Source organism: Terrapene carolina, unplaced genomic scaffold (genome assembly GCF_002925995.2).
Source record: "Terrapene carolina triunguis isolate 2854851 unplaced genomic scaffold, T_m_triunguis-2.0 Scaffold192, whole genome shotgun sequence".
Classification (NCBI taxonomy): domain Eukaryota; kingdom Metazoa; phylum Chordata; order Testudines; family Emydidae; genus Terrapene; species Terrapene triunguis.
Window position 1 is genome coordinate 16,624,338 of NW_020664543.1, and position 15,244 is coordinate 16,639,581.

A 15,244-nucleotide genomic window follows, 5' to 3' on the forward strand; every position below is an offset into this window, starting at 1 on the left:
CATTTTGTGATCCCACGTTACAAGAGAAAAAAAGTTTCCTGGTTCTCTCTCTCACCTACTCATGAAGAAAGGGAGGGTGGCTATGACCCTCAGCTTGAGCCACCATTTCTTAAATAAACCTAATTTAAGGCTTGACCCTACAGATTTGCTCATTGGAGTAAAAGACTTCCCACATGATTGAGTGTCACAGGATCAAACTCCTTAATTATTGTAACTTCCCACAAACTGAGACAGTAACTCTTCAGGGCATGTATTTGGCTAGGGAAGAGATCGTCATACACTAATAGCTCATTTTACCTCTCTACAGTGCCTAGAAAAAATTATGCAATAATCTTTGGGTCAAATCCTGCATTCCCTATGTCTGCAAATCTCCTATTGACTTCAAAGGGAACAGGATCAAAACTCAGAAGGTTTAGTCTGGAGTGGGAGTACAGGATTTGGCCTTCAAATGCCCATTGCAATTTAAGTCTTTGCTGTTTTCATAAGGGAAGGAGGGGGTGGTGTGGGCCTGGATACTAGCCCAGAAATTTGCTGCGCTTTATTCTCCTGCAATCATAAGGTGATGTTATCGGGATCATCCCAATATTAGGGTCTTTGTCTTATATGGGCAGCTATACCTCCCCCCAAAATCCCAATTTGTCACACTTGCTGTTGGTCACCCTAACTTCAGAGTCACGCTGCAACAGCAGACTCAGAGCACGTGCGCTGCTGCTGGGGAGGAGCTAGGAGACTGCCGGAAGGGATTAAGGGAAGGAAGGGGGCGGACCTTTGTGCCATTTTATCTTCCCGGGTCTCAGACCCTCTCAGCCAGCTACCGATGGTTGGACCTTGACAAGACCCTGCCTTAAACGTTCTTGCCTGTGATTGGTCTGCTTTGGTGTCAGTCAGCTCATGGGTGAAGTCAGCCCAGGGGAAGAGGTGAGTGAATTATCGGAGCAGCCGCCGCTAGAGAAGTGGTTCCAATGTGCGACGAGGGTCCGCGGTTCAGTGTCAAGGAGTACAGGTTTGCGGAAGAGCCGGACGAGCAAGAAAGAGAAGAGCCGAGACGAGAGCTGGTGGTGCTGATTCCTGAGGTGCTGATACATTTACACCTGTAGTCCTTCAGTTCGTTGTGAAGCCTGATTTCCTTCCTCCCCTAATCGGGGCCCAGGGGCCAGGAACGCTGAGCCATGTGGGGATGGAAAAGAGGGGCAGGATTTTTTATAAATATATAACAACAAAAAGGCCTAGATTTTGCATTCTTTTCCTGGATTTCTTTGTATCATTTGTTCTTATCTAGTCCAATAAATTCAGACCCACAATATGCCCCTGTATAGCAGAAATCACTGTATGTACAGCACCTTCTTAGCATAAGAGGCTCCAACCTAAATTGGGGCCTCTGGGCATTACTAGAAAAAATAAAGTGGGGGATGGGGACAGGACCTTCTAGGAAAGTTGAAAGTAAATTTTACAAATTGTTTGTTTGGCTCATAAGTGCACGTGTAGCTCTAGCACAGAATTCACTATTCTACTTTGCTGGATGCTTAAAGATGAAGTAGTAACACATTTATGTTCTGTAATGATCAAATAGTGGTTTTATTTTTGAATTTCTACATTCATTAAATTTGAACACATAGTTTCTAACTCCTGCAAAAATTTGAATTGATTGAAAATATTTTTTTTTAAATGGTAAAAATGTTGTTTGTGAGAATGCATTAAGAAAACTAAAACAAGAAACCTATTTAGTGCTCACTTGTTTAGAAGCCGTGCAAGTGAGCTGCCTTTTTGACAGTAAGTGTCTTAGGCCCCATCTATACAACTCAGTCAAATTTAGCTGTTGCTAAAATGCAGCATTTAACCCCTTTGTTCTGACCTGTGTAGACTCCTCCAAGCCATGTAATAAATAGGCTAAAACCCATTATTCAATCCCAGATAAACAATCATTGGTAAAACGAGGAGTCCCGTGGCACCTTAACGACTAACCAATTTATTTGGGCATAAGCTTTGAAGAAGTGGGTTTTTTATCCACGAAAGCTTATGCACAAATAAATTGGTTTGTCTTTAAGGTGCCACCGGACTCCTCGTTGTTTTTATGTATACAGACTAACACGGCTACCCCTCTGATACTTGGAATCATTGGTAAACTCATTTCTTTTGACTGTGTAGACACAGAGGGCCTTCATTTTTAAATTGTGAAGAACTGATATAGACAGAGATAATTGGGTCTAAAATGCTCTGAATCACCATATCTAGGCACAAATTGACTTTAACAGGAATTTTGCCTGAGTAAAGACTGCAGGAGAGATCTTTCACCAAGGAAAAATGGGATGAAATCAAGAAAATAAATCTAGGCTAAATTTCAGAATAAAAATTTAACAAAGATTCCCTTTGATCCTAAATTCCTTACTAATGTGTGCCTACCTATGCTCTTTTGCTGCAATAGGACTGCTTAGCTGAGTGAAAATTCCAGAACCAGACCATTAGATTGTGGAATAATATCCCAAAACAAGATGATAGAAGTGTCATTGCTTGATGTATTTCAAACTTGCACTGGTAAAGCACAAGACTGCATGCTTAAATCTTTACTAGTCTAGAAAAGTTAACCAGGAGGGTGAGGCAAGAGTCTTTGCTAATCAAGTGGGAAAGCTCTAGCCATGTGGAAAATAACTTAATTGTAGGGATGTACAATTTGTTTGAATTACATATGAGCAGAAAATAACAGTAGGTCAATTGAAGTAGGGATAGCTCAGGATCAGGCTCAAAATGAGTGACCAAAGCACGACTAGAGTAAAAATGCACTAATGTAATATTTTTCTGCCTCTTTCCAAGTGTTTTATGGTGCTGCCAAAGATCATAGAAGGGGCTTATTGTTTCAGGTCCTGGATTCCCAATATGGCATGTACGTTTGGCCCTGTGCTGTGGTTCTTGCTCAGTACCTATGGTTTCACAGAAGAATGCTACCTGGCAAGAGAATTTTGGAGGTAAAAGTAGTCTTGAAAGATTTTTGATCATACAAACTTACCTTTAAAAAAATTAGTAGGCTCATGGTTACTTGTCTTAACTCTCAATCAGTTTTAATTTTGATTTCTTTTTTTATTTAGGTAAGCTGCAGGATGCTTTTTTCCTATTTCTGCTTCAGTATTAATATAATTCTAAATGATCCTACTTCGTGATCTGCCTTTTGGCATTTATTTTCTGTTCTGCCCATGTGTCTTAAAATGGTCTAACCTCTGATCCAATTAATGTCAAAAAATTACTGTGGTAACTTTTGTGGTTGGAGATTCATGAAACAGTTTGCAAGTTCTTTTGGTCAAACACTGGAAAAATGCCCAAATACTCAAAGGAGTGATATAGTAAAACCATAATTAAAGAACATATTTTTGCAGGCTGATTTATGGAAGCAGCAGTTAGGAGCCATCGAAGGGGATTCCTGTTAAATATAAGTTTTGCTCATCTATGAACTGCAGGATTTATCTTTGTGAATAACATGTTTAAGCATGTAGGATTCCATCCACTTCACTATATTTACAAGAACAGAAACAAGTAAGATTCATGACATTCTTAAATTTATATCTGTGGTGTACCACTGCTGCTACAGATCAAATACAAATGTCTTTTCTCCTGAGCAAGGGCAGTTCAGAGGTGAACATGTAGTTTTAAAGTTACCATGAATTCAACTAAAGAATGGCATCATTAAACACTTTGAGGCAAGATACAGAATATACTCCCCCATCCTTCAGTTATCCTTTGCATTAAATATAATTTATGAATGAGATTAAAGTATTTTATTTTGTTTAGATTGGAGCAGGCACGAGCCTACCTGGTATAGTAGCTGCTAAATGTGGGGCTGAAGTGATACTGTCAGATACTGAAGAGCTGCCTCAGTGCTTGAAGAATTGTGAGCGAAGCTGTCGGATAAATAACCTTCTAGGGGTACACATTATAGGACTTACATGGGGCCAAATATCTCCCAATCTGATCTCTCTGCCTCAAGTAGACATTATTCTGGCCTCTGATGTATTTTTTGAACCAGAAGGTTAGTGACTACTCATAAGCAAATAAAATGTTATGAATGTATATAACAATAAGCTAGAGAAAGTAAAGAGTTAAGTGATGGTAATATTTAATTTAGTCATGGCAGTGTCGTCAACTCTACCTAGCAGGAAGTCACTAGACACACCCTGAAAAGTTGGTAGATGTAGCTGTTTTAAACACTCAAAAGGTGTCAAAACTGTAACCAAACAAAATTTCCAGACTTCAACCAAGGCTTAGGGCTTGTCTACACTGGCAATGCTCTCCCAGTGCTCTAAGAAACCCCACCTCAATGAGGGGTGTAGCTCTCAGCGCTGGGGCACTGTTTACACTGGCACGTTACCGTGCTGCAACTTGCGCTCAGGGGGGTGTTTTTCCACACCTGAGTGAGGAAGTTGCAGCGCTGTTAATTGGCAATATAGACAAGCCCTTAGTATACACACACACACACAGGCACATATGTCTCAAAATCATTCCCAAGCAGCTCAATAGCGTTAATAAAATCCTTTCCATGCTCTTCTTACTATATACTATTGCACACCAGAAGCAATAATAGTACACTGTCATCCTCAGGAGGGTGCCCTCTGCTCATTGGGAAGGAAACTGTAGCCTTCTGCTCACTGGGAAGGGCACACTGCAGCCCAGGCTGGCTGGGGTTGATTAATTGCAGCTGAACCACCCTTTCTTGCCAGCCTTGATTTGAACAGACAGGCTAGTGAAAGGGAGAGGCCAGACCCAGGGGGAAAGGGGGCATTCATCTGACCTGAACTCGCTGCTGCAGGGAGCCAAGAAAGTAGATTTTAAAACAAAAATCCACTAGCTGGACCCCCTCTTCCCCCCCCCCCCCCCACACTTCCAGGGTTTAATTTCTGGAAACAGCTGGGCAGCTAAGCCAGGGAAAGGAGTAAAGGGCAGCTGAAAGCAAGATAGCTTCATCTTTGATCGAAGAGTAAGGGCTTCATTCCTCGAGGTACAGTGCCCCACTGGGGCAGATGGCCTTGTCTCATCCCACCTTCCAAGAAGCCCTGGAATAGGATTCATTCTGATGACATGCTCAATTAAGACAATGATAGTGACTTGGTGTGCAACAGAATGTAGTGAGCCTGAAATGGATTTCATTAACACTGAGCTACTTATGAATGATTGACTATAGATATTGGTAACTTTTCTCTGAATGTCACTAATTTGCAGTGAAAGTTGCTAGATTTGGCACTGGTCACTTTGACACATTTTCTTGCTAGGGCAACCAAAATCACTAAATCTAGTGACAAAGTTGCTAAGTTGGCAACATGGTATTTCAGAGGGAAGCAAAAAAATTGTGACTAACACCAAGAAAACATTCCCTAATCAACTGTGAATTAATGCATGCTTGAAGAAAGTCACGGCTGTGTGTTTGACTTTAATAGTTGTGGGGGAACAAACTCATATCGTTATAGGTTCCATGAAGATAGATGAATATTACAACAAACATGGTCAAAAAAGCAAACAAAATATAAAGGGGATGAAAATACTGAAAGTTAATAGCTAACTTTACAGCTAGGAGCAATGGTGTTAGGACAACGGTTGTGTGTAAGACTTACTGAAAAACTATGCTCCAACCATAGGTGGTCTTAGACAATTGTAGCTTTCTGAAGTTATTCTAAGCATTAGTGCAGTGTTTGCCCAGGCATCTTTGAACATGCACATAACCAGATCAAATTGTTTATTTAAAACCTATACGCAGATTTTGAAGAGGTTATAACTACGGTGTACTTCTTGATGAAAAGGAACCCAGATGCTCAGTTCTGGACTACATATCAGGTCCGAAGGTAATTTCAGGAGAAACTAACTTGTGTGCATTTTGTCTTGAGGCTCCAAAGTCAGATGCAAAGGGCAGAGTTTTGACAAACAAGGCCTTAAACCAGTCAACAGAATAAGATAGAAACATATGGGTAGCTGTGTATTTAAGCTTTTTGTATTTTAAGTTTGTCACTCTTCTATAGTTACTGTGCTTGTTCATGCACAGTAGTTTAATGACAAAACAAGCACTGAATGAATCAAAACAATCCATCTGACATTTCTTTCCTTCAGTTCTGACTGGTCTATTGAAGCTTTGCTGTACAAATGGAAGTTGAAGAATATCCACGTTCCCTTATGGTCTTTTAATGCTGACAAGGAACAGTTGGCTACCTCTCTGCTCCCAGGAAGACATACCATTGAAATGATGATCATCTCACTAGCAGGAGCAAGCTACACTTCAGTTTCTACCAGTTGCTGATTCTAATTCAAGGAAGTACCTTAGAAAACTGACTGCACTCCACTTCAAGCAAGTTTTGGATAAACAGCATTTCCATTTGTTTGGAGAAATTAATGCTACTTGATCAAGAGGCAGGGAAAATGTTTGCTTACCACAAAACAGAATGCATTTCCTCCACAGATCTATGCTACTAAAGTCATTTATCATACCCCTAAATGGCTTTAGTGTAATTCTTGTGAAACCAGGTATACTAATTAGTACTATTTTAAGCAGAATTTCATCTTATCTTGCATTGTATGAATAAGATCTGTTGAAAGTGTTTGGTTATGCCTTTCTTCTAAAGAGTTGTGTTCACACCTAGAGAATAAAATTAAGAGGATTTTTACATCTACTTTAATTGCATCACAGGTATAGGAGAAAGACAAACAGTGAAATTCTGGCAAAACATTCATGTCTACATACTCTAGCTTACCCTGCTGACTATTTATAATGGCCAGGTTGTGATTTTCTTCAAAGTTCAAGTTAGGAACTTGACTATTACATGTTCAGCCTGAAAGTTACTATTTCTTACCTGTTTTCCAGTTTAAGAGCTAAACATAGTGTACTAACAATTTAACTAAGGATCTGAACAATGTTCATTTTATGCAGTTACCCTTTCTGTATTTAATAACAAGATGTAATTATGTGAATAGTAAGATTTTCCTGGAACAAAGTTCTAGTTTAGTGGGTCACAATTTACTTTAGACATCTTAGTATTAGATACAGATACTAATTTTTAGGGCATCTACACAAAGTTAATTCCATTGTTGACATTTGTTCTAGAACAAGTGCACCTTGTTTCTATTTAGAATAAACACTTTCAAGACTGCATTAACTTTAAAAGTTTAGACAAGCCCGCTGATACTCATATCCCTGTTAAGTCTGAAGATTAGGTAATCAAGACTTTTCATTAGATGTGCACTGAGGCAGCATTTTGATGAACAGATGGTTTTCTACATAGTGCTTGCAGGCTGCAATTACAACTCCATTGGTGTCTAGCTCAAAAATACTACCATTACTTCTCACAAGATTAGCTACCTTCACTTTTAAGCTGGCACAAAGGCAAATCCAACAAGTACTGTTTTTCATCACTTGTTCTTTTAACAAACAGGACTTCAAGCAACCAGGTCTGCCACTTGGCACCTTGCCTAAGCAGTCAATATTTAAGGTTTGTATTGTTCAAAAAGAAACATTTGTTACTAAGATGATATACTAAACTAGTATTGAAACAGCTACTCCCTCTTGATACAATTTAAAAGCAATGGACAGTAATAAATTACTGAAGAGAAGTTAAACATTCACAATATAATTGCTGAGATCTTTATAAGCTAAAAATAAATGTTGACTCAGACATTAGATTGAGAAAAGTTAACACCAAGAAAAATGTTTAATAGTAACTACAGGGACAGTGGTTATAGTACATAATGTCATAAGCAAAAGATACACCAATCAGTACTTACAAAGGAATGAAACATTTGCTCTTAACATTACATTTCTTATATGCAAGTTCATAAAAGAAGATGGTAAGATTTACCATTCTGGAAAAAATAAGGTGTGTATATCATCAGCTAGATGTGCTCACTGTATGCTCCATTATTTTTATGCAAGGCCCGGGTGACTGGAAGTGCAGTTGTCAGGCATTTTAATTAACTGGACAGCCATTTGTTTCTGCACGACAAGGCATCGTTACACAGGAGCAATCAGGAGAAAACAGGAAACAGCCAAGCACTCTGCACTGCAACACGCCACCTTAACAGCTAACCAGCATTACTCAACTGCTACACAACTGCGCCTAGTGCACAAAAATACATAAGAGAAGAGATTAGAATTGAGTCTGATAAAACAATCCTTTCAAAAATCAACTGTCACCTGAAAAGTTTTATACAAATTTGGAATAGACGATACTATTTAAATTCAAAGCAAATAGCATTTACAAGAAGTTTACATCCGAAGAAGTTTTGCAGAATTTTATTTAAGGAATGAAGGCAAATTGAGAACACTTCCTTGACAGTCAGCTACTCGGCATGTAATGGCTGCATGTTTCCGCAACATGAAACTTGAGGCAACAAATTAAGTTACCATCAGTTTTTTTTTTTTTTTTTTAAAGTCAAACAAAAGCCAGCACTATATAAACAAAAATGAAAATTTACCTCAAATATCCAAGCCAATAATGAAATCGGTAGTCGTTCACTTCACTAAATTACAAGAAATTTGAATAACAGCAACAAAATGGCACATAAAATGTAAAGTCTGCCATTTGAGGCTCAACTTAAACAAGTAAAAAGTTAGACAAAAATGTTACAAAATAACCTTTTCAACAGCTGGTTGCTTGTGCCTGGGGTCTCTCCAATGGACTGAAGATTCATAGGATCTTTTTCCCCCAGAGGCGTCCTTTATGTAGATTTCTCATTTATCTGATGCATCTAGGTTTGAAGAGAGAACAGTTCAGCCACATTTCCACCATGCACCTTCCCAATTACGTGGATGACTTCAAGTATGCTTCTGGTTGTGATTCAACTGGCCTTGCCTAATTTAATTAAGTTTTATTAAGGATTATGTGTAGTGCTTCACCTCCCCCCATTTGTCACCACATTACCTCTAATTCAAAGGCCAAATTTGAAATTCAAAGATGATAGCGAAGAAGTATTTAATAGTCACATTAGTTTAAACTGAGTTAGTGAAGAGCAAGCATCAGGCTGTAAATCATACACTTAACTTGAATTCAGCCCATATAAGAAGTTATAGAAACTAATATTTTTTGTAATACTTAAAGACTTAATTTTATCTTCCAACTGGCATTCAATACAATCTGAGACAGTATCATTAATTTTAACATACAATTATTTAACCTTACAGCTATCTTAGGCCCATTTCCATTTTAAAAACAGGACCAAACAGTTTGAGGGGTTAAAGACACACTATCCTTTCCCCACCCAGTATATCCTTAGAAGCCTCTAAAGTTCATTTGAGGAAAAACTAGTTTCCATTTTATTGCATTGCATTTGCCACTTTTATAAGAACTTTTTTTTACCTCCAGTCAGTGCAATGACCACTGAACTGATGTTCCATTTTATAAAAGGATAGTGTATCTTTAACTTTTAAAGACAAACCTGCTCCAATACACGCCCACAGAAACTGGTCCCTGGAGGATCAGCCAAATCAGTTAAAATCTGCAATACTGGCCAATATTCTTTTAGCAAACAGGAGACCGCAGCTTTAAAGGGGAAAATGCAGATGTTGGATAAAAAACAGCAAGAAATAGTCATTTTCATTAATAGGTTGCGTCTCATACAATATTTCATTAAAACCAAACCATTAATCTCTCAACAAAACATAAAAATATGTCCTCTGCAAAAATTTATTTCCCTAGCCAAATAACTGAAAAGTCTGCTCAAAAAGCTAACAGTGTCTCCCATTACGAGTCACTTGATTCAGGTTGTTAATATGGTAAGAACTACCCCGATACACCCCACTTAAGGGCTATTATGAAGTAACATGCAAATTGCATACAGTTCCAGCTACATTACCATTTTCCTAAGAGGATACAGCTCCTTCCTCTTCGGGAGATTTGGGGGGGCTCTTAGACCTGGATCTGGATTTAGATTCCCTCTTTGAGACTGGTGGGGGACTTCTAGACCTGGATCTGGACCTCGACCTGGATCGGGATCTGGAGACGGATGACGACTTGGATTTGGATCTCCTGGCAGACCTAGACTTAGAGGTCGAGCGAGATCGCGAGCGTGTGCGGGATCTGGACTTGGACCGACTGTAGCGGGATCGACTGCGGGACCTAGAGCGGCTCCTGCTCCTGGATCGGCTACGGCGGCGTCTTCTGGGGCTAGAACGTTAAAATCACTCGGTTAGACGTGAAAAAGGCGTGTTGCACTGGGCTAGTCAGGGTGGAAGTGGAACAAGTCTCCCCCCTGCGGCGGTTACAAGACGTCATTACTCCGAGGAAGCGGCCTGGGGCTGAGCCTACCATCCACCCCCGAACACTCCCGGCCGCCATGGACACCACGTGGCTCTGTAAGCCTGCGTTTTCGCGCCGATCCTGCCTTCCCAGCCATGAAACACCCTCCTCCATCGCGTCACATAGGGGCCACTGCTTCCCCCAGGCTGTACCTCCGCTGCCCCCCCAAACCCATGGTTCCCACCCTCAGCCCTGCGCCTCCCAAGTCCTCTATAGCCCCGGGAAAGCAGCCTTCTGCCCCTCCCCCCACCTAACACTCCTGCCTTGCTGGGCTCTCACCTGCGGCTGCGGCGTCCGTAGCCGCCACCTCCGTATCGGCGCGGCGGCGGCCCCCGGCGGCTGTGATGGGAGTCCGGGGGCCTCCCGTAACGGGCCATCTGGACGCGGAGCTCTCGGCCGTCCAGCACTGCGCCGTCCATGGCGTCCATCGCATCCTCGGCATCGCGCTTGTCGTGGAAGCGGACGAAGGCAAAGCCGCGGCTCTCCTTGGTGTAGCGGTCCCGGGGGATGTAGACGTCCCCCACCCGCCCGTACTTTTCGAAGACGCGTCTTAGCGTGTCTGGAGACGTGCGATAGGTCAGGTTATCCACCTTCAGGGAAGTCATGCCCTCCACATCAGGCGGGGGGCGCCCGTAGCTCATGGCGGGCAGAGGCCCCCGAGGGGCGGCGGGACTGAGGAGAGAAACCTGGCGAACAGATCAGGAGAGTCGGTACCGGATCTGGCCTGGGAGGCCCCTGAAGGCAGGGAATAGACGCCGAAGCGGGCCCCGACCTTTAGGCCACAAAGGTGGAAAGCTACAGGCCGTGTAATGAGATCGCAGAAGATTCACGGGCTCCGTGGAGGCGACAGACGGGCACCCAGCCCGGGGATCGGCGGCCAAGAAGGGGGAAGGGCAAATGCAGCGCAGCGGCCACCCGCCTCTCACCACTGCTACTAGCAAATGAGCGAGGTAGAGTCCGCGCCCTCCTACTTAACGCCACAAAATGGCCGCTTCTGACCCGGAAGGGAAGCGGGTCCGCGCGCGCGACCGCCGGGCTCTCTCCGTAACCGACGTTTTTTTCACCCCTTCGCGCGTTTTACAGAAGCGGCCGAGAAACATCCGTGGCGAGTCCGCCTCTAAATAAATATTTCGACGATCCTAGAAAGTGGCCGTTGGGGCGGCCGGGCCGTGACCCCGGAAGGGATTGGCTGAGGCGGGGAAATTTTGAATGAAATGTGGCCCGAAAATCGGGACAAAGATCGAGGGTGAATGTTCGTCCCTTTGGGAAAGGAGAAAAAAACCCATACAACGTGAAATTTCTGGGAGGAGCATCCCGTGGCGAAGCAGGGGGGAGTAGTTGATGAAAGAAACGAGTCAAAATGGCGGACGATCAGCAGAAAGGGCTGGTGGGTGTGAGGGGGAGGGAAGGTGCGAGCCAGGCCTTGTCATGTGTGAGTGACAGGGCCAGAAACATAGGCACAGGCGGGAGGGAGCTGTAACAAAGTTAGATACAAGCTGGACACGACATTCACCAGTATCGTGGGCTGATCAGTTAGGAACCTCTCACTTCAGCGATGCTGGGGAGGGCACTTTCCCCTCCCCCCATGCACCCTGTAGGCCCGTGCTCACCCCCTCATGTGGGATGGGAACCATGTCCTGTGCTCCTCACAGGCACACCCACACGCTGCTGTTGTGCTGGTCAGTCCCCATTAAAGTCCCATTTCCCCCCCACACCTGCATCGCCACAATATGGGGTCAGTGCATGAAGCCCCCCACTCGCCCTGCCGTGGTGCAGCGGATGCTAGGTGAAGGCACTACACGTAGGCACTTCCTTTTCACCCTGCATTCACGCCCACCTAGGTGCAAAAGGTCATTTTAAACCCCCCATCCCAAATCCACACGGGGGGGAGGACACACAACCTGAAGGCCTCAGCACATCCGTGCACATCTGCTCTGCTATTGTAAGGCCAGCATGAAGCCTTATGTCAAGCTGCCATGTGCTGCAAGTGTAGTGTCAGGGCATTGTGTGAAACTCCTTCCCTTTCTCTCTCCTGCAAAACACACACTCCCTGCAACTATGCTGGGGTGTCCCATGCAAGTGCCACACCCCCCCCCCCAAAAGTGCTGGAGGCAGTTTGTGAAAGTAGCACTCCCTCCCAAATACATCCCACCACTTTGCTTGGGGTGCCACATGAAAGCTCCCCACATTTACACACATTTTTCATCCTGTGGTTGGGAATGCTGCCCACAAGCCCCTCACACATATATACATTGCCACACTATTGGGGACATGGTGTGTAAAAGCGCCACAAACATTCATGCACTTCCATAGTGCTGGGAGTGCCATGTGAACTCTCCATGCATGTATACACCCTCTCCAGCAATGTGAAAGCTTCCCAAGGATACCTCAGCATATTGCTTGGAGTGCTGTGGAAAAGCCCTTATACGTGATCTGTGACAGTGTTGCTGGTGCTGTGTGAAAGCTTACATGCACATTGCCAAGGTTTTGGGGTGCCATGAAAGCTGCATAAGCATACGCATGCTGCCATGTTACTGCTGGCATCGTATAAAAACCTCCCTGAAGCTAAGGCATGGATATCACCTCTCAATGGCTTCCACATCTACTCCAAGATGCTAGGACATCACATATACACTTCAGTGGCACAAAAGACTGCTAGCATTTTTCTTCAGATTTCCCACTGCTGCACTGCCACAGTGTAGCTCCACTAGTGGGATTGTAGCAATAGTGGGAGTACTAGGGTAGACTGGCATTTGGAATTGTTACTTTTCTGTTGTCTACGCCTGCTCAAACTGGTGTAGAGATACAATCAGCCAATCCATACTAGCACTGTGACCATACTCCACTAGCCAATGGTGCAATACCAGTGTTAGTGTGATAGTGGGAAATTTGACCTTGTCTACACTGTTTTCTTCAATGATACTAGTCAAATAATAATAATTAATTAATAATAATAACTAATTATTATGTAGCTCATTACTAAAGGTTTATGATTGTGTTCTTCATAAATTACTTTGTTTAAAAAGAAAATAAACGGAAAGGAAGAAGAGACTGCATTTCCAGAGATCTCTCTTTAACTGGAATTACAGTGTGAACGAGAGATTTCTAAAAGCTAATACACCCCTAGCCCAATATAACGCTGTCCTCGGGAGCCAAAAAATCTTACCGCGTTATAGGTGAAACCGCGTTATATCGAACTTGCTTTGATCCACCGGAGTGTGCAGCCCCCCTGCTCCTCCGGAGCGCTGCTTTACCGCTTTATATCCGAATTCGTGTTATATTGGGTCGTGTTATATCGGGGTAGAGGTGTAGTTAGATTTTACTTTTTGTTCTTAGTGTAATGCTTTGTTTAATAAATATTTTGCTCAATAGTGAAAATAACATATAACAAGAAGCAATAATGTTGATATAAAAACAAGAAGCAAGGTATTTCCTGCATGAGTAATCTAAATTAAGGAAATAATGTCTCACTTCTTGTTTTTATTTCTGTTTTGTTGCTTCTTGTTATTTATTCATTTCACATAGAACAGTGAGATTTAAAATTTCTCTTTGAATCGCACCACAAAAAATCCTTCATATCAGGAGAGATTTAAAAATCTGCTTTACAGCGAATCCCTCAAAATGGTAGAGGGAGTCTCCCTCCTATGTCTCTTAGAAATCTCCTGTTGTAAGTGTTCATAATGTAGAAACTGGGCGGAAAGAGCTATTCTTCCCAAGTACATAACCAAGGCCTTCTTCTGCAGTGTGATCCACGCAGGCATCCCCTTGAGCCCTGGCTCTTTTATTCCAAGTCAATACTCATAAGAGTAGTGTTACTGACTTGCATAAGTAACAACAAAGCTCTAGTTTCAAATAAAATCCTGTATAATTTTGTAAAATACTAGCTGAGCAATCTTTAAAATATTGAATAATATATTGTTTTTGGCTGTTGTTGGAATGGTAACTTCTGGATAAGCCTTTCAGGGCAGGACATAATGGTGGGTGAAACTGGGACTCCACTGAAGTCCATGGGAGTTTTGTCATTGACTTCAACTGGGCCAGTTTTGCCCTATGTCTTTGTATGTATTTGTGCAGCAGTTAGCACAGTGGTTCTCAAACTTTTGTACTGGTGACCCCTTTCACATAGCAAGCCTCTGAGTGCGACCAACCTTATAAATTAAAAACACTTTTAAATATATTTAACACCATTATAAATGTTGGAGGCAAAGCAGGATTTAGGGTGGAGGCTGACAGCTCATGACCCCCCATGTAATAACCTTGCGACCCCCTGAGGGGTCCAGACCCCCAGTTTGAGAACCCCTGAGTTAGCTCAATCCTCACTGGTCTCTGGGTACTCTTCTAATACAAGTGCTAAATAATAATAGCAGGAAGTGGGGGTAGACTTAATATGAGATGTCTGACTTTCTTTTTCTGCTTTACTCACTTTTTAAAATAGGGATCTTCTGATCTTGAGGATTACTTATTTAAAAAAAATTACAAAACTCAATACATAAATATATTAGCAATTAAATAATAGGTTTTATGTTGGAAGGATTTCAAGGCAAAATATTGAGTGATTGTAGAGGCAGCTGTTTCACTTCCTTTTCAGAGTGAATGAGCGACAGACGGAAACAGTGAGAGAGACTGTGCATGTGTGTCAGTGACAATGAAATATTTCCTTTCCTTTCTTTTCTGCTGTGTTTACTGAAAGGACCCCCTGAGCTTTTCAGTCTTCATTTATGAATGCTTTTTGCGTGACTGAAAGCAGTAGGTGACAGTTTTCTTAAAAGACTTTCTGAGAGATTTGGTTTCTTGCCCAAAGTATTATCGTCTAAAGGTTACAGAATATTATTTACAGTAACCACAAACATACTATTGTTATTTTAAGTAATATTGTAGATGTACACTTTTTTTAAGTCGTAGAAATGCTGAAACTGCATTTCCCAGAGTGCACGAGGGTGTTCTAGCCTGATCAGTCAGCTGACCTGGATTGTGAAATATTCCTTATT

At 42.4% G+C, this 15,244-nt stretch overlaps 2 protein-coding genes across 3 annotated transcripts; one reads left to right on the forward strand and one right to left on the reverse strand.

Moving 5' to 3' along the window:
* Positions 1–826: 826 nt before the first annotated feature.
* On the forward strand, positions 827–6,632 carry METTL23 (methyltransferase like 23). Its single transcript, XM_024206303.3, is given in 6 exon segments — positions 827–924; positions 927–1,073; positions 2,856–2,960; positions 3,778–4,015; positions 5,735–5,819; positions 6,082–6,632. Coding segments are annotated over 6 exon segments (795 nt in total). The 5' UTR covers positions 827–891; the 3' UTR covers positions 6,269–6,632.
* A 1,007-nt stretch (positions 6,633–7,639) lies between these two features.
* Positions 7,640–11,207, reverse strand: SRSF2 (serine and arginine rich splicing factor 2). Of its 2 annotated transcripts, XR_002908455.2 has the most exons (4): positions 10,536–11,207; positions 9,814–10,124; positions 8,597–8,709; positions 7,640–8,078 (listed from the first exon to the last, which is right to left on the reverse strand). XR_002908455.2 is itself a non-coding variant. In XM_024206304.2 (3 exons), exons 1-2 carry the CDS (start codon positions 10,895–10,897, stop codon positions 9,821–9,823), a joined length of 666 nt encoding a protein of 221 aa, XP_024062072.1. In that variant the 5' UTR covers positions 10,898–11,207; the 3' UTR covers positions 7,640–8,709; positions 9,814–9,820. The 2 variants fall into 2 exon arrangements, 1 of the variants encoding a protein (XP_024062072.1); XM_024206304.2 differs by having other exon boundaries at positions 7,640–8,709.
* Positions 11,208–15,244: the final 4,037 nt, after the last annotated feature.

Excerpts from the sequence above, each read along its gene's own strand:
- SRSF2 (XM_024206304.2), bottom strand. The coding sequence starts at position 10,897 with ATGAGCTACGGGCGCCCCCCGCCTGATGTGGAGGGCATGACTTCCCTG. Across the intron at positions 10,125-10,535 it reads TACGGACGCCGCAGCCGCAG|CCCCAGAAGACGCCGCCGTA; the intron begins GTGAGAGCCCAG and ends TTAACGTTCTAG.